Source organism: Vipera berus (assembly GCF_964194415.1).
Source record: "Vipera berus genome assembly, chromosome: 2".
Classification (NCBI taxonomy): Eukaryota; Metazoa; Chordata; class Lepidosauria; order Squamata; family Viperidae; genus Vipera; species Vipera berus.
Window position 1 is genome coordinate 87940133 of NC_138203.1, and position 25328 is coordinate 87965460.

The 25328-nt window shown below is 42.3% G+C and overlaps 2 protein-coding genes across 4 annotated transcripts in view; one reads left to right on the plus strand and one right to left on the minus strand.

Annotated features, from left to right (window-relative positions):
• Positions 1-14054, plus strand: part of ACO1 (aconitase 1) — a 60323-nt gene extending 46269 nt beyond the window's left edge. For both annotated transcript variants that reach the window (XM_081317145.1, XM_081317146.1), the window contains 10 exons: positions 938-1073; positions 2727-2811; positions 4085-4241; positions 4669-4793; positions 5330-5434; positions 6276-6418; positions 7858-8005; positions 10603-10725; positions 12915-13100; positions 13368-14054. In XM_081317145.1, coding sequence (XP_081173271.1) covers positions 938-1073; positions 2727-2811; positions 4085-4241; positions 4669-4793; positions 5330-5434; positions 6276-6418; positions 7858-8005; positions 10603-10725; positions 12915-13100; positions 13368-13481 — 1322 coding nt within the window. In that variant the 3' untranslated portion in view covers positions 13482-14054. The remainder of the gene's footprint in view (positions 1-937; positions 1074-2726; positions 2812-4084; positions 4242-4668; positions 4794-5329; positions 5435-6275; positions 6419-7857; positions 8006-10602; positions 10726-12914; positions 13101-13367) is intronic.
• Positions 14055-14142: 88 nt separating this feature from the next.
• The window catches only part of RIGI (RNA sensor RIG-I), a 35440-nt gene continuing 24254 nt past the window's right edge, over positions 14143-25328 (minus strand). For both annotated transcript variants that reach the window (XM_081317140.1, XM_081317141.1), the window contains exons 11-18: positions 24210-24367; positions 23063-23198; positions 22065-22213; positions 21523-21613; positions 20191-20361; positions 17711-17862; positions 17271-17417; positions 14143-15024 (exon numbers count right to left, since the gene is read on the minus strand). In XM_081317140.1, coding sequence (XP_081173266.1) covers positions 14731-15024; positions 17271-17417; positions 17711-17862; positions 20191-20361; positions 21523-21613; positions 22065-22213; positions 23063-23198; positions 24210-24367 — 1298 coding nt within the window. In that variant the 3' untranslated portion in view covers positions 14143-14730. The remainder of the gene's footprint in view (positions 15025-17270; positions 17418-17710; positions 17863-20190; positions 20362-21522; positions 21614-22064; positions 22214-23062; positions 23199-24209; positions 24368-25328) is intronic.

Consider the following 25328-nt stretch of genomic DNA (forward strand, 5'->3'; position numbering starts at 1 on the left):
ATTTTGGAAGTCATTTTGGATCTCGTGACGGTTACAAATGGTGATCACATGATCCTGGGTCAATGCAACTATCATGAAGGCATGCCAATGGCCAAGCACCCAAATTTTGATCGCATGGCCATGGGGATGCTGCAATGGTTGTGTGAAAACTGGCCACTTTAGTTCCATTATAACTTTGAACAGTCACCAAATGAATGGTTGTAAGTCGAGGACTTCCTGTGCTGCGTATTTAACTGCAGTGCCCCAAAAGCCTCTTTCAAGAATTTAGTTTGACAGCAAAACTGTTTGAAAGATTCTTGGGTTTCCCACCGTAGAAGTTGAACTCAAGAATTTTCTGGAAATAGGGAATAGCTGTTAAAAATCAGCTGAAAACTGCTGGAGACGAGGCTGTTCCCTGCCTCTTTTATTTCTCCCCGAATGCTCATTTTATTACATCTGAAGGCAGTACAGATTCCACAAAATTGAATCATTAATGTTTCTCCAAGATCTCTGGATCACTGCGCCACAGGTTCTGAGATGTAGTCAGCTTTGTTTTTCAGTGGCTTAGTCCATAAACCATAGAGAGCACATTGCTGCAGTGGTTATTCCGTTGAGTTATCATGAGGATCATGGAGAATGCTTGGCCTCTTTAAGTGTTGCAAAAAGGCAGCAAGAACAGGGACCACCATTATTATGGGAAACAGAGGCTTCACATTTTGGATTTCCTTCCATTTCAGGAGGTAAGCCTTACCCAAAGAGGAAGAGATGTCTGAGATTTATTTGAGCCTGTTTGACTAGTAGTGTGGCAAGCTGTGTAAATATTCTGAACCTAGGGCTAAATTCTCCGATTATTTCTACAGAATATTTTTTTAAAAAAAATAGAAATAGCCTGAACTAGGCTGAACGACATAAACTCATATATACCTTGGGTACCTAAGATACGCGACTCTTCATGCAGGTTTGCTTGCAAAGAAAGCTGTAGAAGCCGGATTGACAGTGAAGCCATACATTAAAACTAGCTTGTCTCCAGGAAGTGGAGTAGTCACATACTATTTGAGAGAGAGTGGAGTGATGCCTTACCTTGCTCAACTAGGGTAAGCCAATTTTTTGTTTGTTTGAATAGAAGTTTTCATTTGTACTCTCAAAGAGAGAGATTCCTGATTGCAATAAATAAATAATAAACATTTGTTTAATCAAGCACTGTATCCAAAAAGTAAGGAAAATATTGCCTTAAGACAGGGGTGTCAAACTCAATTTCATTGAGGGCCGCATCAGCATTGTGGTTGCCCTCGGGGCTGGGTGGGTATGGCCAGGGTGGGCATGGCCTACTAGGTGGGCGTGGCTAGAGTGTGTATGGCCTATTGGGTGGGCGTGGCCAGCTCTACATCGTTTGCATCAAGGGTGCCTCTGGGGGCCTGGGCAGGAGTGGGACAGATCTGAGGGTCTCTGGCAGGAGGAGGGTCTCTGGGCCAGGGCCAAGGCAGTGGGGGCCGTTCCCTCACTGTTTCCAGGATGGCTTCGCGGGCTGCATGAAACCACTTCGTGGGCCGGATCCGGCCCCCAGGCCTTGTGTTTGACATGTCTGCCTTAAGAGAATCTTAAGTAAAATATTGCAGCTGCAACTACATATGCTGTAGGGGCGTTTAGTACTTTGGATTTCCAGAGCTGCAAATACGTAGAGTACTTAATCCACAACTAGTCATGTCTTCTTCTCCGTTCAGGGCGCAGCTGCTTTAAGAAGTTGCAGACCAGGGCTGTGCTAGTGATCTTGATGTTGTGCGCCCTAAAACACCTTTTTACTGTTGAATCAGAAGAGCCGCATGGCCTTAAAAGTCACCGGTTGTGTGGCTTTACATAAACCCAATTCATACATTCAGCTGAAGAGGGGAGGAGTACAAACTGAATAGAGAATATATTAGGCCTACGGTATTGAAGATCTCATTGACTCTGAAGGTTAAGAGACAGCTGCACACAGCTAGTAGGGGAATGTTGCATGTGCCGGCATTGTTCACTGGATTACAGATTACCTGGAAAGGTGGAAGAAATTTGACACTACTTTCCTTAATTAATTCCTTAAGAAAAGGAAAGGAAAAATTAAGTCCTAGGCTAGGGGTAATTCAAGGTAGGGTGATTCGCTTATTTTCCAAATAAATTGGAAAGTGCCACGTTTGCTGTATGTCATATTGAGATGCATGCATGAGAAAGCCCAGCTCAGCTGAAATTGTACACAAGGGGATAAAGTGTCTCATGATGGGTGAGGATTATAAAATTAAATGTTAATTTTTTTACTAAACCACAATCTGAATACTTACTCCAGCCCGTCCCCACCCCTTGCTCATAAATTGATGTATCAGAAAGAAGGCTAAGCTGGAAAACGTCTTTTGTCCTCAGCCAACTTTTTTTTTGTCCCATCCTCAATCTGAAGCAGCTGAGGTACAAGTAGTTTTTACAAAAACCGCGCTTTCTGAAAGGCTGAGAGTGATTGTGAGAAGAGGTTAAGTTTCGCTATTGGAAGCACGTGGAACAATACATCGAAACAATTGATCCACCCTCCCACTGTCCCCTTCACGGGGATCAGATCAGGCAAAGCTTCCTTGCCTAGTTAGAAGTATGTACCATCGTCCTCACCATCATCATTACTCTGAATTTATTACATGGTCTGGCAAACAGTAGAAATGCAATTGTTTGATCCTTCCTTTTCTGCCAGATGTCCATTGGTAATATATTGACTTTCGTGCTCTCCGCAGGTTTGATGTGGTTGGCTATGGGTGCATGACGTGCATTGGTAATAGTGGGCCTTTGCCAGAATGTGTAGTTGAAGCCATTACTCAGGTATTGCTGAGGGTTTGTTTTTTTTAAATCCTGTGTTGTTGCAATTTTGCGTACAAATGATCAGAACCAAGCAAAAAGTAGGGTTGGTAGTGGCTGGATTTGTGGATAGACCAGGGGTAGGCAACCTTGGCTCTTTTATGACTCATGGACTTCAACTCCCAGAATTCCTGAGTCAGCATAGCTGACTCAGGAATTCTGGGAGTTGAAGTCCATGAGTCATAAAAGAGCCGAGGTTGCCTTCCCCTGGGATGGACAGTGGAAATATGTATGAATACACAGAATAGAAGGCTTATTGTTCCTACAGGTAGTCCTTGACCTACCACTGTTCATTTAATAACTGCTCATAATTACAATGGCCTTGACCCGTCCTTGAAATTGCAACTGTCACCCCACTCTCACAGTCGGCGGCAATCAACTTTATTTATGATGGTGGCAGGCTCTTGTGGTCACATAATTGCAATTTGCAACTTTTCCAGCCGGCTTCCAACAAGTAAAGTCAACTGGGGAAGCCAACAACTCCGTGATTCACTTAACCCCCATAAAAATGGCAGTAAAATCAGGTCTGATGATGATTTGTTGAATGACCACATTGCTTAGTGACCAAAATTTCTGGGGCCAGTTGTGGTTGCCAATCGACTATTGAAAAGGAAAATGCTCTACGTGCTGTAGGTTCCTTTTGCTTATTTAACACTGATCTAACCTTGTCAGTGTGTTGTTTAATGATCATTATCTTGCTCTTTCTCTGCACAGTTTAAGAACTGTTGCGATGATAGAATTATGTCCCTTTAAAACGGAGGTGGGGAACCATGGCCCCTTTATGACTTGTGGACTTCAACTCCCAGAATTCCTGAACCAGTATGGCTGGCTCAGGAATTCTGGGAGTTGAAGTCCACAAGTCATAAAAGGGCCTTGGTTCCCCACTCCTGCTTTAAAACAGTGCTTTTCAAGCTTGGCAACTTTAAGATAATGCGGACTTCAACTCCTAAGCTGTCGGGGAATTGAAGATGAAACATTTTAAAGTTGCCAAGTGTGAAAAGTACCGCTTTAAAAGAATTCCTCGCTCTTATAGTAAAGGAAAAGTAACATTGAGCTTTACTTGGACATTGAAAGCCAACTTCCCGTTTGTATTCAATATTAAGAAGTGGGTGTTTCGCATAGATTTAAGGCAGGGGAATGAGATTTCATGTGACTTTGATGGACATTGTATGTGGACCTGGGCGATGTGAACAAATAGAAACTCTTTTCTTTTTCAATATGGATGATATTTTTGCAGGGAGACCTAGTAGCTGTAGGGGTGCTGTCTGGAAACAGGAACTTTGAAGGCCGTGTCCATCCAAACACGCGAGCCAATTATCTGGCTTCCCCTCCGTTGGTAATCGCCTATGCTATTGCAGGGACTGTAAGGATTGACTTTGAAAAGGATCCTTTAGGTAAGACGTGATTTGCAAACTATTTGACCTTTTGAAGGGGTTGATTTTAAATAAGTCAGAAACCAAGCCTAATCTCCGTGTCTATGTGTACAGATCATAAAAGACTATTTTCCATATTTCTCTGTATTCATTAAGGATCATACACATGTAGGGTTTATTTATGTTCGTGGAGAAGGGATCAGCCTAGTTGTAGAAAATGAGATCCAGTTCAGCTCATTGCCTCTGTGGAGAACAAGCTAGTGGTCTAAATCAGGGGTGTCAAACTCACAACCTCACGTGACGTGTCGTGACGTATCGTGACTTTTTTTCCATTGCCGGCAATGGGGTGGGCGTGGTTTCGCTATGATGCATCTGGCCAAGAGGCCGGCAGTTTGACACCCCTGGTCTAAAGGGTGCCTGTTGAAAACCAATGTTCAATTAATTGCAGGTGTGAATGCAGAAGGCAAAAATATCTTCCTGAAGGACATTTGGCCTCTGAGAGATGAAATCCAAGCCATTGAACGTCAGTATGTAATTCCAGGAATGTTTAAAGAGGTCTACCAGAAAATAGAGGTAATACTTACTGTAATTTCTGCATCTGCTCAGATGTTACTTTTGCTTCTTGTTAGTTACAAGTTAAAACATCAGACAAAATTATAAAGGTTTTCCCCCAAACAATAAAGAGTTTCCTTGTGATAATGATATTCTAATAAAAAATCACCAGAAAGATGAGGAAAGTGCCAGTATGGGATTGACCAAATTTTGATGGAAGCAAAATGTAAACTTTGTTGGAAGCAGTGAAATTTTTGGGGAACCATTTCAGAGAAGAAACATTCTAAGTAGGCACGCTACTTGATTCTCCTGATCTCAAACTTAAATCAGGTCAGCCAGACTTTGAGTTGGAAAAATAACCACGGTTAGATGAATGTGTAAAATAATGGAGCCTTTAGTTCAGAAATTACACAATAAACGTAAGCCTGCATTTGTTTTCATGTGTTTCTGGATCAAAAAGAACTTTTTTCTGATATTGCTTGTTTATCCATAGGCTGGAGATATTTAGAATATTTACATTTGCTGTTTGTATCCTCATTTTTTTTTAAATTTTTCAGACAGTAAATAAATCCTGGAATGACCTAGAAGTCTCATCAGACAAACTATATGGTTGGAATCCAAAATCCACGTATATTAAATCTCCTCCATTTTTTGAAAACCTGGTAATTCTCTTCTCATGGCCTTTTGATGAATTTTCTGACAAATGTGCTTTGTGTATTGTGGTTTGTTTAAATTATTTAAGGGGTTTTTTTGTTTGTTGCTCTGAAAGTTTTGTAAAGTGTAAACAAAAGTAGCATGTTTAATAACAAAGTGGTGACATATAGGAAGTCTGTTGGAGGGAGGGAGGAAAGAAGGATCATTAAAATGAGTTTTTATTAGTAGGAAATAAAGCTTTTACATTTGCAAAAGTATTTGAAGTAACTAGATCACGGGTGGCAAACCCGTCACGTGACGTGTCGCGACGTATCACGACTCTTTTTGCATTGCTGGCAATGGGGTGGTCACAACTTCAGTATGATGAAACCGGGCCCGCGGGCCGGCAGTTTGACACCCCTGAACTAGATTATCTTCTAATTAGGTCAGTGCTCTGAATAACACATTCAGTTTATAATCTTTAGATTATTTGGATACAGAAGAAAGGTGGATGTACAAATAGAAGGGGGCAATGTGAACTGCTGCCCCCCCCCCCAATTTGTAACCCTGGTTAAGGAATTATCTACATGAATTATTTTGGGAACAGCCAGTTTAGTGATTATTTTAAAACACTGATCTTCCTAGAATTTGAGGTTCCCCCAAATTCCACACAAAATAGCACAAAGTGAGGGGGGGAAAAGACGGGTTATGTCCATTTAGATTTTTTTTGCAATATGATTAAGAATGGCCAGTCCTTAGATACTTCGGATCTAATGAAAGCTGGGTAAATTTCCCTTTTCATAAACCAGTCCTTATTTATATGCCTGACCAGCAAACATGAACCTATTTTGCTGATCTTTTTTTCCCCAGACCCTGGAGCTTCTTCCCCCTAAGTCTATAGTTGATGCCTACGTCCTGCTGAATCTCGGCGATTCTGTGACCACTGACCATATATCTCCTGCAGGGAATATAGCAAGGAACAGTCCAGCTGCCCGTTACTTAAATGGCAGAGGGTGAGTCCAGTCAACACCTCGAGGGAGAGGAATTTCTTTTGGACCAAGAAATTCTACCTACTTTCTTCACCATCATTTAGTCCATGGGTAGGCAAGCTCGGCTCTTTTATGACTCATGGACTTCAACTCCCAGAATTTCTGAGTCAGCCTATGCTGACCCAGGAATTCTGGGAGTTGAAGTCCATGAGTCATAAAAGAGCCGAGCTTGCCTACTACCCCTGATTTTTAGTCGCTCAGCTGTAGATTTCAACAGCAACATCTAGAACCCAATTACTGCGTTTCCGTAACTACTGCCAGGGCTGAAAGAGAAATATTTCCTAACTGCTCTCCTCATTGTGCTAGTTCTTGTGTCTAGATTCCTGATTTTTTTCCCCAGCCTCAGACTCCAATCCTAACTTAGAAGAAAGATAGTTCCTTTAATGAATATTAAGAGAAAGGCTGTCCGTGCACAAGGGCAAAATATATTTTCCGAATCATTTTAGAAGCACATTCGTAGTTATAAGCGTGCTCTCTATAGTCACCTGTGTCCTAGAGCAATGTTCCTCAACCTCAGCTTTTTTTAAACGCTGGGTGGACTTCAGCACCCAGTATTCTCCATCCCGCATGCTTTGTGTTAAGGTCCTCAGTCTTTAAATCCTCCAAATTGTATTGTATATCACCTTCTTTCTACCATGCCTTGTTGAAACCTTTTTCTGACATATTTAACTCCTTGTATTATTTTTGTTTGGGTTAGGGCTGTCACTCTTCCTGAACATACAGATGAGGAACAAACCAAATAAGCTACTACTTCTTCATTGTAAAGGCTACATTAACACGAGTCTGAAAGTACCGATCTCCCACCATTTCATTTATAGACTGAAGAATAAGGGACGGTCCCTTCCGAGCATCTTCCTCTTATCTGTTATGCAGCTTCAGGCTGTATCCTCTTTTATCTGATTTTTTTTTCACACACACACCCCGGGCAGCATTTCTTTGCCGATTTCTCAAGGTTTTTCTCACGTGCCATTACGAGGGATCATTTCAAAAAAATGTTTTAAAAATGTTTTGGAGATGCTCCCAAAGCCTATTCTTCCTTGATCATCTTTCAGAAGAATTCCTCAAATGTAGCGTCCTAAAGACTTGATTGGGATTGGGTGCCCTAGAACTGTCAACCAGCATGGTAGAAAATTTTGGAGTTGCATCTCAGCAAATCTGAAGGGTCCAGCTTAGAGAGGGCTTGAAAGATTTTGGTTTTCCTCGCCCTAACCCTTCCTCTTAGCATCGGTATTCTGCCAATTAAACCTTCGAGGTAATGGTGTCAAATCAAGGTCGTTTGAGTGGCCACTATGTACTGTGGTAGATCTTTCATTCAAAGAAGCTACATGCCCGGGGACCGAATCTCTCTGCTTATTTATTACAACTTTTGAATATTAAGCCTTGCCTCTTTGGCCTCTTGATAGTCTCACTCCTCGAGATTTCAACTCCTACGGCTCGCGCCGGGGCAATGATGCTGTCATGGCAAGAGGAACATTTGCAAACATACGCCTATTGAACAAATTCCTTAAGAAGCAGGCCCCGCAAACCATCCACTTCCCATCTGATGAAACTGTAAGTATTTTCCCTCCCAGCGTTAGGTTTTGCCCCCGTGACCCGGTAGTTTTTGGCTTTCCTGCTATTTTGCAGGACTGTGTCCTTTCAGGCAGGAGTTTCAATCTATGTGTTTAGTAGGCTTCGGGGTGCTTATACAGCACAGTAATCCGGGGCTTTAGAGGCTGTTGTAGGTATAAAAACCAGGAATTCCCTTAGAAGAAATATTCTGCGCTTAGTTACCACGTTTTCAGTAATAGTGCATGACACAGACACCGGTGAAAATTCTGCGCACGTTTTCCATTGATGGAATTCCATGGACCACGTGCCAGCTCTTTACAGACGGCCTCTAGAAACTTGTTTTGGATTTTAGATCTTTTCCTGTTAGGAAAATAACACGCTGGTGGATTTCCCAAAAAGTGCTTGAATGTTTGAGAATTTATTTTGACGGTGGGTTTATTTAGCCTTCCTAGCTGGCCAAACATCTCAGTCTGAAGAGATCCCTCTTGGTCGGCTTTCGATGACGGGAAACCAGAGCTCAAAGACTTGGCATTCATGTGTATGTATGTATATGTGTGTGTGTATGTATATGTATGTGTGTGTATGTATGTACACACACACACACACACACATAAGGGACGCGGTGGCTCAGTGGGTTAGGACGCTGAGCTTGTCAATCAGAAGGTCGGCAGTTTGGCGGGTCGAATCCCGAGTGCCGCATAGCAGAGTGAGCGCCTGTTACTCATCCCAGCTTCTGCCAACCTAGCAGTTCGAAAGCACATAAAAATGCAAGTAGAAAAATAGGGACCACTACGGTGGGAAGGTAACAGCATTCCGTGCGCCTTTGGCGTCTAGTCATGCTGGCCACATGACCACGGAGACGTCCTCGGACAAGCACTGGCTCCTCGGCTTTGAAACGGAAATGAGCACCGGCCCCTAGAGTCGGAAACGACTAGCACGCATGTACGGGGGAACCTTTACCTTTACCTTTTTACACATATACATACATATATACATCTTGGTCACCTTGATTTTAAAGTGCAAGGATAAATATATAAATAAATATATACATCCCCATTTGCATTTCACACCAAGACACGACTCTGAAAGCTGCTCCTTCCCTGTAACTCATTCATTTGCCAAATGAAACTAATGGTCCCTGTATCCCCTACAGTTAATGCTTCCGGAGGAAAAAAGTGGCATTTTTTTTCCTTTCTGCTTTATACATTACTCACGAGGGGACCGTTGGTGCTTGTTTTCTTGCAGACGTTTCACTACCCAAACTAGGTAACATCATCAGTGCTTAGTAAGGAGCGGGCTTTGCTCTCAGTTTATATTCGGCGTGGGTGGGAGTGATCTTGGAGACTCTTTGGTTGGGCTGTTCGCTGTTCGCTTGTTTGGCACTTCCTTAACTGGGGCTGCCGAACAGCAACAGTCAACATCTAGATGAGCCTAGATTAGCTCCACGATTCACGTCAGACCAACAGACAAGAAGCACACAGCATCCCAATCAAGGAACTGCCAAACAGGCTTAACAGTAAACAGCCCAACGAAGACTCCCCAAGACCACCCCCGCCAACGCTGAAGGGCAGGCCACTGTAACATAAACTGACAGCAAACCACACTCCTTACTAGCACTGATGACGTTACCCGATTTGGCTAACGAAAGGTCTGCAAGAAAACAGCCCAGCTCGGAGAGCAGCGCGGGGGAAGGCCACATTTTTCCTCTACAGCCTTAATTGTAAAGATACAGGGACCGTTAATGATTGATTGATTGATTGATTGATTGATTGATTGATTGATTGATTGACTTATATGCCGCCCTATCTCCCAAAGGACTCAGGGCAGCTAACAACAATAAAATTCAGAATACAAATATTAAAAAAAATAAACTATCACAAAGCCCCACTAAAACCAATAAAAACATTTAAAACATAATTAAAAACCCTTATCATCAGTCCAGGTCGGCCTGTTGGAAAAGGTATGTCTTGAGGTCACGACGAAAGGACCGAAGATCTGGGGCCATCCGGAGCTCCCGGGGGAGCTGATTCCACAAGGCAGGTGCCCCCACAGAGAAGGCCCTCCCCCTGGGGGTCGCCAGCCGACATTGTCTGGCGGACGGCACCCTGAGGAGGCCCTCTCTGTTTGAGCGCACAGGGCAATGGGAAGTCGTTCCTGGCAGCAGACGGTCCTGCAAGTAACCTGGGCCTAAGCCATGTAGGGCTTTATAGGTAAGAACCAGCACCTTGAATCTCACTCGGAGGCCAACCAGTAACCAATGCAGCTCACGCAGGAGGGGTGTAATATGGGAGTATCGGGATGCTCCCATCACAACCCGCGCGGCCGCATTCTGCACCAGCTGAAGCCTCCGAGTGGTCTTCAAGGGCAGCCCCATGTAGGGAGCATTGCAGTAGTTTCATTTGGCAAATGAATGAGTTACAGGGAAGGGAGCAACCATGCTTTCAGGGTCCATCATTTTTTTATGGTCAAGTATTAGTGTAAAACGCATTACGCTGTAATAGTTAATGAGCTAATCTGCAATAGACATAGAAGGAAGGGATCACCGGCTGGAGACGTTGCTTCACTAACTGAGCTTCAATTGCATTCGGTGCCTCTAGCTGGACGTGTTTGATGCTTCTGAGAGATACCAAGAAGCCGGCCACCCACTCATCATATTGGCCGGTAAGGAATATGGTTCGGGAAGCTCCCGGGACTGGGCTGCCAAGGGGCCCTTCCTGCTGGTGAGTAAGCTGTTTTAGGAAGGGTGAGCGTCACAGCATCATAGGTTTGGATAAAGCAGGGGTAGGCAACCTTGGCTCTTTTAGGACTCGTGGACTTCCAACTCCCAGAATTCCTGAGCCGGCATGGCTAAGCATGGAAACCTCTCCCTTTCCCCTCAGCATGGCTGCTGGCTCAGGAATTCTGGGAGTTGAAGTCCACGAGTCATAAAAGAGCCAAGGTTGCCTATCCCTGGGATCAACCAATGGAGTCCATCTCCTGCTCTCAGGTTTTTGTTGTCTATTCAATCTCTGTGTCAAACCCCTCTTTCTGCTAGTTTTTTCCCCCCCAGATATATCCTTGTAGGTTGACATTTATTTTACGTGGCAGTCCTCAGCTTACAATGGTCCATTTAGTGACCATTCAAGGTTACAACGGCACTGACTCGATGATCGTTTTTCACACAACCGTTGCAGCACCCCCATGGGCACGGGATCAAAATTCAGATGCTTGACATTTATGACGGTTGTAGCATCCCGGCATCACGTGATCCCCTTTTTAGACAAAAACCAGTCAAAGTCAAAGCCAGATTCACTTAACCACCATGTCATAACTTAACAGTTGCAGTGATTCCCTTAACAACTGTGGCAAGAAAGGTCATAAAATGGGGCAAAATTCACTTAACAAAACTGTCTCGCTTAGCAACAGAAATTTGGGGCTCAACTGTGGTCATAAGCTGAGGACTATCTGTATTCTACGGGACTGTAGAGCACGGATCTTGACCTTCTTTTTACAACTTCAAACAGTTTAAAAGTGCTGTCATATTCCCTCCCCCTCCCCCCCAATTATCTTTCCTCCAAACTAATCAACATCTCTAATTCTTCTCATTGCATTTCTTTGCTCCTCTTACTCTGAAAGAGTAGCAGACAGAATTTGTCTTTGCACTCCAAGTGGGCTCTGACCCATACAGTGGATCCATTCCTCCGATTTTGAAATTTAAACTTGATAGATACAGCCCAAATTTGCATTTTTCAGCAACCTGTCGTACTATTGACTCATGTTCAGGAGTTCAATTTCAATTTTAAATCCTTTGTGCAGATACTGTCACCAAGCCAGGTATTCCCCATCAGTAGTTCAACTTCAACTGTACGTAGTACTTGTGATGAAGTACTTAGTCCTAGTTAGGCATTATGTCTGAAGAGGCCATAATGCCAAAATGCAACATTGGGGTTTATCAACAGGACATCCAAGGGCATTACTGCATTTGTTTCTCCCAACTGTATCTGTTCGGAGCCCAATGATGCTGTGTATTGTTTTGGATCGTATCACTGAAATCTTTCAAGATTTGATGATTCTAGCAAGATTTCAAGGAACGATAGCTTGAAAAGGGTGCCTAGGCCTGAAAATATTAGCAGTCTTTGGGTATAGAAATAATCTAGGGATTTTAAGTCGTATTCCCTTATAAAATGTGATAAATCAGCATCCCCGCGCATGGAAGCTTTCGCTTCTGTTGAAGCAAGCCAGACTAAATTCCAAGAGTGCAGCAAAGAGCAACAAAGATGATTAGGGGACTTTCTGCAAGCCGAATCCTTCAAATGACCACTCCGGAGCCCCCAAGCACGCTAATGTATTGCCACTGAAAATTAGACATTTTAATAGTTCCCTCCTTCCCCCCCCCAAATTCATGGTACGTTCAGCATCTGGGAAAGGAGGAGAACGTTTTGCCCAATAAGTCTTGACGACGGATATTCAAGATTTTGGTTCAGCGGGTGAATTCGGCTTCCACAAGTTCTAGGTTATAGCTCCAGAGTGAAAGATACTCTTTCGTTTATACACGATATACGTGCATTTATATATTTGGATGGTTCAGCGGTCCTCTCCTCTGCCTGCCATGTCTTCCTTCAGTTCCTATTTACGATGGGATTGCCCTTTGGAGGGAAAGTTGACTTGCCACTTTTGGTCGGCAAGCTTCTCAGATGTCTTAAGACCATGGAAACGGAGAAGTTACTTCCTTGAGGCAGACCACTGGTCTGTCTAGCACAGCATCACCAACCATCGATTTTTCCCCCCAACCCTAACCCTAGAAGTGTTAAGAATGGACCTTTGATCTTCTGCCTGCATAGTTGCCCCCCCCGCCCACAAAAACATTAGCCACTTCTTTTCTACAACTTTTTAAAATTTAACTATTAACCCGCTTGTGTCTGTTCCTCAGGGTATCAAAGCAGTCCTTGCAGAGAGCTACGAGAGGATTCACCGCAGTAATCTGGTGGGCATGGGAGTCATTCCCCTGCAGTATCTCCCGGGCCAGGACGCGGAGAGCCTAGGACTGACAGGGCGGGAACGTTACACAATTATTATTCCCGAGGACCTGACGCCCAGAATGAATATCCAGATCAAAGTAAGCCATTTCTGGGGGGGGGTTGTTATTTTAATACTGTATCGCAGAGGTTCCCAACCCCTCAGATCTCTCGTTTAAGAAGTTAGGAGCTTTCTTTAAATGGGACATCCAAAGAAATGCATCCAGGAAAGAATGTGTGGTGATGTAATTTATTTCCAAGGAGATCCTATTTCTTTGGGGTTTGGGCGTATTTTTTTTTTAAAAAGTCCCCGTTTGTATTTGGTACCTTTCCTTAATCCTCCTTGTCCTCTTGTGTTCTCTCCACAGTTGGACACAGGAAAAACATTTCAAGCCATCATGAGGTTTGACACAGACGTGGAGCTCACCTATTTTCGTAATGGTGGCATCTTGAACTATATGATTCGCAAAATGGCATCTTAAACCCCCAAATGAAGCACTGCTCATATCCAGACGCCCACCTTTTTCCAGAGGACAAAGGGCTCAGTAATCATAAATGTTGTAATTATGAGGGAGGAAAAACCAAAATATACAGTAATGAGGGAATTATGTCCAGTTTTCCCCAGCGTAGTGCCTTCCAAGTGTATTAGGACTACAATGTCCAGACTTTCAGGGCTGGCTGTGGCTCCTGGGGGATGTGGTCTCAGCAGAATTGAAGGGAAAGGCTGGTAAAGGGTATGTTTCTACACGGTCAGCCCTAACCTTTTGGCCACTAGCCCGATTTACGTGTATATTTGAACTCATCCTTTCTACACTACTGCATTTCATCAATCTGTTTTGGACTTGTAGTTGGAACAAAAACTTTTATCACCCATGTATGTGGAGGCTATATCCTTTTCAACGTTTTATACAGCATTTAACAGTCCCACTTTCCTTTTCCTACCTGCCTAAGAAGTTAACCCAGCACTATTGCATTAAAAGCGCTAATCAAAAATCCCTCCTTGAAATTTTTAATACTGCTAAAACAATTAAATAACTCGGCTCTTTATTCTTTGGCATATGTACCTTCGTTCTTGTGTGCCTTCGTTCGTGGGACCGCAGGATTAAAGCTATTTGTAACGAACCAGATTTCAAAAACCAGGTAGAAGCTTTTGTGGATTTTACTTTGCTTTTTGGAAACAGGTTCAAGATAAAGAATAAATTTTGCTTTATCAGGAAGAAACATGCCTTGAGATTCTGAGCAATGTTGCAACAGCAATGGGATCCTAACAATAGATTCTAGTTGATATACTGTAGTACCTTTAGTCTTAAAATCTGAAGGATGAAAACTTGGCTTTCTTAACTATCATTCTAATTTAACCTCACCTTAAACTTAATAGAATATCTTCAGCCACTTTTTTAAACACCCAAGTACAGTTATAATTTAAAAACTACCCCTTACTCTCAGCTTCCACAAATGACCAATGATCCTTTAAAGTTTCAAATATATACCTTTGTTACTAAATTGCATAATTAAAAGACAGCGGTGGCAACAGATCAGCTTTTTTTTGAAGAAACATTGATTAATGGAAGCATAGTAAGAGCCAGACAGATGTCAAAGCTACCTTGGAGTTTGAATTTACACTGGAGTATAACTGGAAAGTTAATGGTACCCCGGTTACCAATTTGACTTTAAAAGCAGAATTAACTAGATTGTGCAAGATTATAAACAGAAGCTAAAATAGGCAGCACTTCACAGAGACATTTCTTCAATATTGAAGTCTTTCATTGCAAAATCAACATCCTTCCATTTTCGGAAATGTAACTGCTCGTTGCTAACAACATCCTGCACGGAAAAGCTCTCAATTTTGATGATGGGAATTTTGTCAAAGGTCTTGTACTTCACAATGATCCCCCAGTCGTGATGGCAGTTGATGCAATACATCTTGGCTTTTTTCTCAAAATTCCCATAGCTGTGTGCTTTCTTATGAGGTCCTGTGGTATACCGTGTTTTAAAATTCTCACCCAAAACAGTATGGTGCGACTCCTGGAATGAACACAGTACAGTTACATTCATTATCTGAATCACTTTGTAAATGAATGAGAAATATAAGGCTGCATGCTTTCTGGTCAACTTAAAATCATAACCTCTGGGCAGATTAAGTGCACTTCCATTTCTCCTCTACGGTTCTGCTTCCAACTTTTAATTTTGATACGGCAAAGCCAAGTTTTTCTCAACTAAATATAAAGAAAGGCTTTCTCACGATGGGACGCATTCAGCTACCTCGGGTTTTATTTAAAGGGAAAGGTTCCTCCGCACATGCGTGCTAGTCGTTTCCGACTCTAGGGGCCGGTGCTCATCTCCGTTTCAAAGCCGAAGAGCCAGCGCTTGTCCGAGGACATCTCCATGGTCATGTGGCCGGCATGACTAGATGCCAAAGGCGCACGGAACGCTGTTGCCTTCCCACCGTAGTGGTCCCTATTTTTCTACTTGAATTTTTTACGTGCTTTCAAACTGCTAGGTTGGCAGAAGCTGGGACGAGTAACAGGCGCTCGCTCTGTTACGCGGCACTCGGGATTCGACCCGCCAAACCGCTGACCTTCTGAGCGACAAGCTCAGTGTCCTAACCCACTGAGCCACCGCATCCCCTAGGGTTTTATTTAGGCCTGGATAAATTCCAAACTTCACCTTGTAGTAGGAACAGAGAAATATATCTTTATGTAATATTGACACAGAAAAAAAAATGTGCATGACTCCTTTGAGCCCATCTGGTTTGCCTTTTTCACCTTTTTTTTAAAATAAAAGTCCACATTTAAAAAAAAAGAATTCACCCTTTAGCCCTTATAGCTTGCAGTCCTGCTCGTTGAAATAAGTTTGGAAGAAGGATGGGATTGTCCAGAAATCTGCAATGCAATTTTTATCCCAGTTGGGGCAAGTCCACAAGTGCTATTGTTTCTGGTCTTTTTTGAGTTTTATGGAATTCGTTGGATTAGGAGCTTACATGGAGATGACAGTGGCTTTTGAGGCCTTAAATCAAGCCTTTGACGACCCTTCTTGTTTATTGCCTACACCACGAAAGCCACAATATATGTGGAATCCATGTGTGAAACATTTAAAATTTGTGGTGGGGTGGGGTTTGGAGACTGGCTACTTTTTTGGTGGAATGGTGGAGGCCTTCAAAATGTATCCTCTCTCTATTGTGCATTCACAATTCAGTCGAAAAATGCACCTGTCCAAATGCATTTAATGTAGGCACAATTACCCTTGATCTTGCCATCAATCTGACCACTTCAAAGGGACTAGAAAGTTAAGAGCTCCGTTTACCACACTCCACCTCTATGTGTAACCCAAAGGCTGGGACTCTCTCACTGAATGTTCTTACAGTGAACAGAAGCACAAAGTGCTAAAATTTACCCTTACAATTGGACAGGCCAACCTTAATATTTATTTATTTTTCACTCCTTTTAGTGTAAATGTAAACCCAAAACTCACGAAGCTGCATACTCAGCTGTGCAAAGCTTTAAAGGAAGGTGTTCAATTGAAAGGTCTAATTTAGTAACCTTTTTAAAATAATAATAATTCTTGGGTAAATTTGAAGTTTAAAATCAAACAGATACCTTTGATTTGCTCTGCTTCCTGCACCCTAGTCCTGACACCTCTATTATAGAGAAAGCGCAGAGAAACTATTAAAAATACTGTATATAGCAATGAAAGCCTTAGCACTTTCCAGCTGAAACTGCATCAATCTCCTCTAAAGCTGCATTTCTTAAAATATGGTCTGAGGAGTCCTGGGAGTCCCTGAAGACCCTCTCAAGAGTCTACAAAATCAAAATTATTTGAAAAATATTGTTAATGTTAAAATCCCATCAAACAATTGTGAGAAATGGAAGTGGCAACAAATGGGTCAATTTCAATTTTCAGTACGATAAATATCAATAAATATAGCCCACACAAAGAAAAAGGAGGGTTTTTTGGGGGGGGGCATAATTTTTAAAAGCGGGAAGGGGTTCTGAGAGAAAAATTAAAAAAAAAACACCACTTCTCTAAAGACTCGGATCATTGTGGTGTCCATTTTATTCTGCCAAAAAATTAAGCAGATGCAGGCATATTTCTTTCCTGATTTATAGTCTATGGATAAATTCTTTTATTGATTCAAATCTTTGAAACTCACAAGCCCAGATTTGGACTGAATCGGGCCTTGTTCAGAACTGAACTGGAGCGGAACCGATCTGTACCCATATCCCACCCCAAAAAAGGCACTGTTGGAAGCTAAGGCAGCAACAGGAGGTTACCTCAATCACCCGGAGATATTCCGTACTGCAGGCCTGAATCTTGCATTTGCCACACAAGAGAACTCTATTGTTTTTCCAGGGCTTTGATTCTGTCGGTTTTTTCTTGGAATCTAGCATTTTTACCAGCTGGTTTTGCAACACTTTTATCTGGGGTGAAGAGAGAAAGATGGAGTTCAAGTCACAAGGCACCAACTACTCTCGAGATCCCAGGAATGTTGTCCTGAATCAACCTCCTCCTCCTCCACCACCACCACCACAACCCATCCTGAAAATGAAATAATGACAACCAAACCTTGGCAGTAAGCAAAATCGGAAAACAGCAGCTTTGGCCGTTGTACATTTGAACAGGCTTTTGCTCATTTTAAAGTGCAGGTTACACACCCCACACCCCCGCTAGGCTGAATGGGACATTAGAAAGCCCTCACTGAAAAACTGCTCACCTTCTGTGCAAAGACCTTTTCATCCCAGCTCTGTACCTCTTCAATAGCTCTGTTCATCATTTGCTCCTTTTCTAAATTGTACCTCTCCTTCTCTTCCTGTTCTTTTTTGCTCGTCACAAGAATGCACTTGCTGTCTTTTGCTCTTCCGCGACCTGGAGATGGCACATTAGAGGAAGTCTTCTTTTAGTGACCATAATAAAGGTAAAGGTAAAGGTAAAGGTTCCCCCGCACATGCGTGCTAGTCGTTTCCGACTCTAGGGGCCGGTGCTCATCTCCGTTTCAAAGCCGAAGAGCCAGCGCTTGTCCGAGGACGTCTCCGTGGTCATGTGGCCGGCATGACTAGACGCCAAAGGCGCACGGAACGCTGTTGCCTTCCCACTGTAGTGGTCCCTATTTTTCTACTTGAATTTTTACGTGCTTTCGAACTGCTAGGTTGGCAGAAGCTGGGACAAGTAACAGGCGCTCACTCTGTTACGCGGCACTCGGGATTCGACCCGCCAAACTGCCGACCTTCTGATCGACAAGCTCAGCGTCCTAACCCACTGAGCCACCGCGTCCCTTCTAAGTGACCATAATAGGAACTAGCAATTCCATTGCTAAGGAAAGCAAGACACTGGGTGGGAAAACACATGACCACTATCGTGCTTTCTGGCTTGAAATTGCAAAGACTTATTCCATTTCACACCTTCAGGTTTTATTACCTCTAACCATTTTACTTCAGCTTTTCCCTTTTCCCCACTCCCCTGCCCTTTTCAATGCTCACCTCAGCCTGGGGTAATTATCAAGAAGGGAATTAAGTGTTCGTGCTTACATTCATTGGAGAAGAAGAGTTACAAGAGTAATTTTAATGAAAGAAGGGTACCAGCTCTGGCAACCACAAGCATGCTAAACAGTCCAGTGTACAGTATTCCCTTTTGTGTGCCAAATTACTCTCTTATAATCCCTTTCTCTCTCCATGATCAAGTCATGAATAATTGTTGCCAAGACCACCTTCTTCAAATGAAACTATAACTGGCATTACAAGAGACCCCTCTAGTCATGGCGTCTATCTATCTACCAACAAAGATTACAATGTTGAGGAGGATCCTCAGGTTGCAGATCTGCTCTACAAAAAGTGTTACGCTATTCAGAATGACAACCAAAGCAGATAAGGACCAACTGGCTTTGAGACTTCTATGTTAAAGTGCTTCAATTTATTTCTTCCCACTGAACCCATTGATCTTTATAGCAAGTTTAGCCCAGCCCAGGATGGAGATGTACAACTGAATACTATTCACTTGATAAAGCTATTGAAAAGTGGGAGATGGGCTGGGGAGAAGGACAAACCTTACAGCACATCCACTCATGAAAGAGCAGAGCTATTTAAAACAGCCACCCCCAAACCTTGTAGGAAGTACAGAAAGATGCTGTGGTTGATGGCACTGAACACTGCTGAAAGGATTTAAAAGGAACAAAAGGTGGATAATCACTCACTCACTCACTGCAAATCCTTATGAAGGTTATCAGCCAAATTGGCCAAAACTGTTACAGTTCCATGCGTAGGTCTGAACATTGACTGAAAATTATCCAGGTGGTTTTTAAATGTTGGCCCCCAAACAAGGAAAACAGTTAGAGCTTGATTAGCAATTACACATTCAGTGACTGTTCAAAGTTACAACAACGCTAACCTGGGAGATTTACGATGTGTGCTCACAAGTTGCAACCATTGCAGCATTTCAATGGTTGTGTGATTGTGACAAGGGCACTTGGCAACCAGTGTGCAATTCTGGCAGCCGCAGGATCCTACAGTCCTATTATCACCATTTGCAACATTGGCTGCCTACTCTCAACAAGCAAAGTCAATGGGGAAGCTGGTAAGAAATCATAAATCATTATTATTATGAACCATGTATGGTGTGGTATGGTATGTATGTATGGTAAGAAATTCTTACCATGTATGGTAAGAAATCATAAATCATTATTATTATGAACCATGTATGGTGTGGTTACACTGGGCAGGAGACCACAATGCTATTGTAGAGTTGTAGTTTAGCCGCCAGTGTACGGTACCAGCTCTGTTGTAAGACATGCTTGTTCGCTTCCTAAGGTGTGTCACAGGAGGGCGAACTGGCTTCATACCACAAATCACAGTCAGATAACATCATGTTGAATGACTGAAACCAGACTTGCCCAAACTGCTCCTAAAAATTAGCAGTCATGTTTTTTTTTGCTTTACGACATTGCTTGATTATGATGATGCTCTCACGTATGGTCATTAACCGTAGTTGGATTGGAGAAGTCCAACAATGGTTCCAAGCATTACAGAATGCCTCCAATATCAAAAGCACTTTGCGTTTGTGTAATAGACCCAAATAAAGTATGGTTTGCTGAATCGCTCTGTATCTGATGGTATTTCGCACTAGGGTGGACAAGCATGGCCTTCAGTTAATGTAATTAAAACCTCCACATTCAGGTCTCAGAGAATAATTTTGCCGACCTACCTCTGACTTGTATCATTTTGATGACGTTGCCTATATATTCATAAAGCAGGACCAGGTTGCACTGTGCAATATCGATCCCTTCGTCAGCAACTGAAGTTGCTATTAGAAGCTTGCTGTCCCCGTTGGCTTTGAAGGCATCCAAAGTCCCTTTTTGATTTGGGAGGGTCATGCCTAAGAGAGGTGAGAGAGGAGAGTAGAAGAGAAGTGAGAGTATCCCAATCACACAAATATTTCTCTTATCACAGGTCTGCAGAGGGTGCTCGAGGAAAAAAAAATACACCATGCCGTAAAAACCTAGCCTTGCTGAGTCAGCTCCATAAAATACAACACTTGGACAGGTTTCAAGTTCTTAATAAAGTTGCAGAGTGATACTTGAAAGTCTAGTGCAGGACAGGGGTTAATCCTCAATTCACCACCATTTGTTTGGTGACCATTGGAAGTTACCACAGCGCTGAAAAGGGTGACTTAGGACTGGTCCTTGCACTTATAACTATCCCAGCATCCCCATGATCAGGTGAGATTCAGAGGCTTGACAACCAGCCTGCATTTATGATGGTTACAGTGTCCAGGATCATGTGATGACTATTTGGGACTGTCCCAGCTGGCTTCTGACAAGCCAAATCACTGGAGAAGCTGGTTTCGCTTCACTTATCAGCCACGTCAAAAAGAGTTGTAAATTGAGGCACGACTCATGATGCCTAATTAGTTGATGTAAGTTGGTGAGAACCCAAATAGATAAGATGTGCATTCTGAACTTTAGATCTTGTGATGAGTCATGATAAAAGGGAATTGGGGCTATTTAAAACTTGGAAATTATAAATATCAAACGATAAAATATAAATATTAATGGGAAACTAAAAATTGGAAAAAATTAACCAGGATGTTGATTGTCTAAAAAGACAATGTTAAAAAACAACTAATAGGATATGTATAAATTAAAAATTATTAAGATAAATGTAAGAAAGTTATTTTTGATTTAATCGATAAAGTAAGAATTGTATTAATTTAAAGGTGAGACAGTAAATACCAAGGGGAAAAGAGGAAACATTTAATGTAATGTAATAGTTTGAGATCTGTACTAAAGATATTTGTAAGTTATTGAATTATTGACCAACTCAGCCGCCACGTTGCTTTTCAAATATTCAAATGTAAAACTAGAAAACCAATAAAATCTTCTAAAAAGAGAGAGAGTGAGTTGTAAAATGAGGCACGACTCATTCAGCAACTGCCTTGATTAGCCGTGGAAATTCTGGTCCCAATTGTGGTCGTACGTTGAGGACTATCCGTTCACCACCCATCCCTGACCTATACAGTCCATCCGCGTTTCCTCACCCGTGCAATGGTTTCTTTTCCCACGTCCTATCAGTGCCTGTGGCTTCAGATGCTGAAGTTCAGGTGTTTCTTCTATCCAGTTCTTCAATGCCTGTAAAATTCAGGTGTGATAAGAGGGATCGAAGTTTCGTTGGGCAGGTTGGGCTGGCGTGATTGCGCGTATAAAGACCTGCCCCCTTTGTACGTAATCACAGAAGTTTTGGAAATATCTCTACCGTATGACATTTTAACAACAACGAGCACACTGCTTAACGTTGGAAATTCCGTTCCCAATTTCTGTCCTAACCTGAGGACAACCGGTAACAAGAAGAGAGGGATGGCAACATCGACCCTAACCCTTTCTTATGATGCTACCAGGTGAGCAGAAGCCTTTCAGCAGCTCACCAGATGGTTGGGAGAGTGCATGGGGGTCCCATGGCAGAGGAAATTCCCCACCCATATCAAAACATAGGTAAGCTGATCTTAAATGCTAAGCCACACACAGCAGAAAATGGGGTGGGGGGGGAGAATCCCATTCCCTCCATATTGGAAGAGTTTCTTACTGCCAGCAGTGCTCTTGTCTTCACGAAGAGAATGGTGCGTGTCTCAGGGTTGACATGATATACCTCTCCCAGAATCTCTCTAATATCTTCCAATTTAGGGTTTTCATTGGATTCATCCTCGGAAGCAGCCGTGAGTTCGGGCAAATTAACTGGGAGGGGGAAAAAAACCCCGCAATTATCTAAGGACAGATAAGGGACACTTTCCCTACAAAACTATAACCTAACACCGTACAGATAAATAATTAGATTTTTACTGGACTTGTTTATATAGGTAGATAGCTGCATTTCTAAAGGATTCAAAAATCAACAATAATTTTGCACTTCACCTTTCATCCAGGGCAGTATGGATCAAGGTTGCTTTTTTTAAAAAAAAATCTTGGAATTGGTTTATGACAAACTTTTATCAGTTGTCTTGTTATAGAGTATCTCTTTTATTCACATGCTTCTTTCTCGCTATTTGTCCCTCCCTCCCTCCTCCCCCCCCCCCGCAACCCCATTCCTTAGCTCTGGTCTGTTCTGTGTTTTGACCTAATTCTCAAGTATAATCACTTAATACCCACTTAATAATATGATTTTAGCTTTTTCCGTATCATGCTAGTTTTTTTTATCATACAGGGAACTAGCTGGTAATATATCAGCAATCAACCATATGAACCTTCACCTGAAAATGATAAAATTAGAGAAGATAGATGTGTGTGTGTGTGTGTGAGACAGACAGACAAGATAGAGAGGAGATAGACAAAGATAAATGGATGAGAGAGACAAAAATTATATATATATATGGAGGGAGAGAGAGAGATGATAGAATATATAAATAGTAGACAGATGAGAAAGGATTGAAGCATTATTGGAAGACAAGACAGTTACGTTGTTTACTGTGTAAGTCAGGTTTCTCAAGTTGGCATAGAAATATGTTTGGCTCATCAAAGCAACATGAATGTAGGGACATTTTTAATATATATATACATATATATATATATATACATATATAAAAACACCTTCGAAATTAGAAGCCAGAAGCTGTTCAATTTTATCAAAGTCGCCATTTTTGGTATCCTCAAAATAATCCTTCAGATAAATCAAAGCATCTTTGGTTCGGGCATCTTCATTGATGATTAAGGCATCATTGTATTTCTGTGATAAAAAAATATTATTTACCTTATTTTTAATCCCATATAAAGGTCATTCTGAAAGCATGGCAGCAAATGACACTCAGGAGGGGAAGGGGGAAACCCTTACAATCACAGGTGGTCTTCCTTTAATGATAGCAATAGGGACTACTGCAGGGGTAGGCAACCTTGGCTCTTTTATGACTCGTGGACTTCAACTCCCAGAATTCCTGAGCCAGCTAAGAGTTGAAGTCCACAAGTCATAAAAGAGCCAAGGTTGCCTACCCCTGGACTATTGGAAATAACTATGCAACACAGTCAGGTGACAATTTACGACCTGTTCCCAATTACCATGGTAACCCGAGGACACCCTGTAGCGATGTGATATTTCAAACCTAAATCCTTCTGAATTCAAACGACTTGCTTCAATAATCTTTCACATTTGAGGCACATCCAGAAAAGATCGAAATGGCCTCACTTAAACATAAAGCAACTGATTTGAACTCCAAAGGCAGCATTTCAAATGAGAGACCCTTCCAATTCACTAGGCTGGAATTGCAAGTTTTCAGCGTAGTTTTGTTTTTGTTTGTTTTTAAAAAAACATTTTTAGATGCAACTGGAAAAAAAACACCCTACCTAACAGTAAGCAAAACAATTCAGAATGCAACAAGGTCATTTTCAACAGGATGAGTTACATGTCCCGGTTCTTGCAGCAGTCATCTGACACTCATAACAAATCAAGATACTCTAATACTCCGTTGACTACAGTAACGCCAAGAAGAATAGCAATATAGCACTTATATACTGCTTCACAGTGCTTCACAACCCTCTCTAAGCGGTTTACAGAGTCAGCATACTGCCCCCAACAATCTGGTCCTCATTTTACCAACCTCGGAAGGATGGAAGGCTGAGTAAACCTTGAGCTGGTGAGAATCGAACTGCCGAACTGCTGGCAGTCGGCAATCAGCAGAATTAGCCTGCAGTACTGCACTCTAACCACTGTACCACGAGGGCTCTAAAGAAGGAAGTTACCCACCCGGAGGTGCTGCGTGCAAATAAAAAGAGCCCTGCAGACTCGGCTTTCTTCTTCCTTATTTGACAGCTGTAACACCACAGCGTTCTTCTGCACATCGACTATCCACTGCTCGTATTTCTGGGTCCCATAACATTGATTCTTCAACACAGACAGGTTATCTAATGGAAGAAGGAAAGGTTTTTGAAAAACGTATTGAAGGCCTAAAATGAAGAGTAGAGAGATCTCTTTATTCACGTCATAACTCAAGGGGTATTGTAACCTACAGCACTACGTATTGTATTGTTCTGTCAGGCTAGAACATCTGGCCTGTATCTCACTGCATGCTGGCCTTTGACAAGGCGATGAAGACATATAACCCACTCCACTGGGTTATATTCCATTGTGTGCTGTCTACCACCTTATGCTGTCTGTTGCACTGTTCTGTTGTGTACTGTTTACCATCTTATGCTGTCTTGACAAAATCTTGTCTGCTGCTCACTGGAGAACAGCATCTGCCAGAGATTCAGATGGCCCCCACCAAAGACCTGGTTGTTTTCTTAGGCATTTGGGTGAGGTTAGTTGAGAACTGCTGTAACCAGTGTGGCTTTTTGGTGAATGGGATTGTTCATCCTTGGGTATCAAGAGTTGGTAGTTGTGTGTTTGTAATTCTTGTATGCCTCTCAGAATTAACTGTGTCAGAGGGTGGTCACATAAATCACATAAATAAGTAAAATAAAGACTGCATTGTCCAGAGTGCATGATAGTCTAAATTGGATGGAAATATAAACATGATAGATTAAGAGATAAAGAGATAACAGACAGAGATGAGAGAGAGAGAGCAGAGAGAGAGGGGGGGGGGGAGGGAGAGGGAGGGAGAAAATATGTGCTTTGAGTTCTCTTTAGAATTATGGTGCAATATGTGACATTATATCTTGTGGTAGATAAGTTTGCTTTGCTTAGTAGTATGTTGTATGACTATGTTTAATAAACTGAGCTGTAATGTGAATTGTACAGCATAGCAATAGCAATAAGACATACTGCTTCACAGTGCTTTGCAGCCCTCTCGAAGTGGTTTATGGAGTCGGCATATTGCCCCAAACAATCTGTGTCCTCTCATTTTACCAACTTCAGAAGAATGGA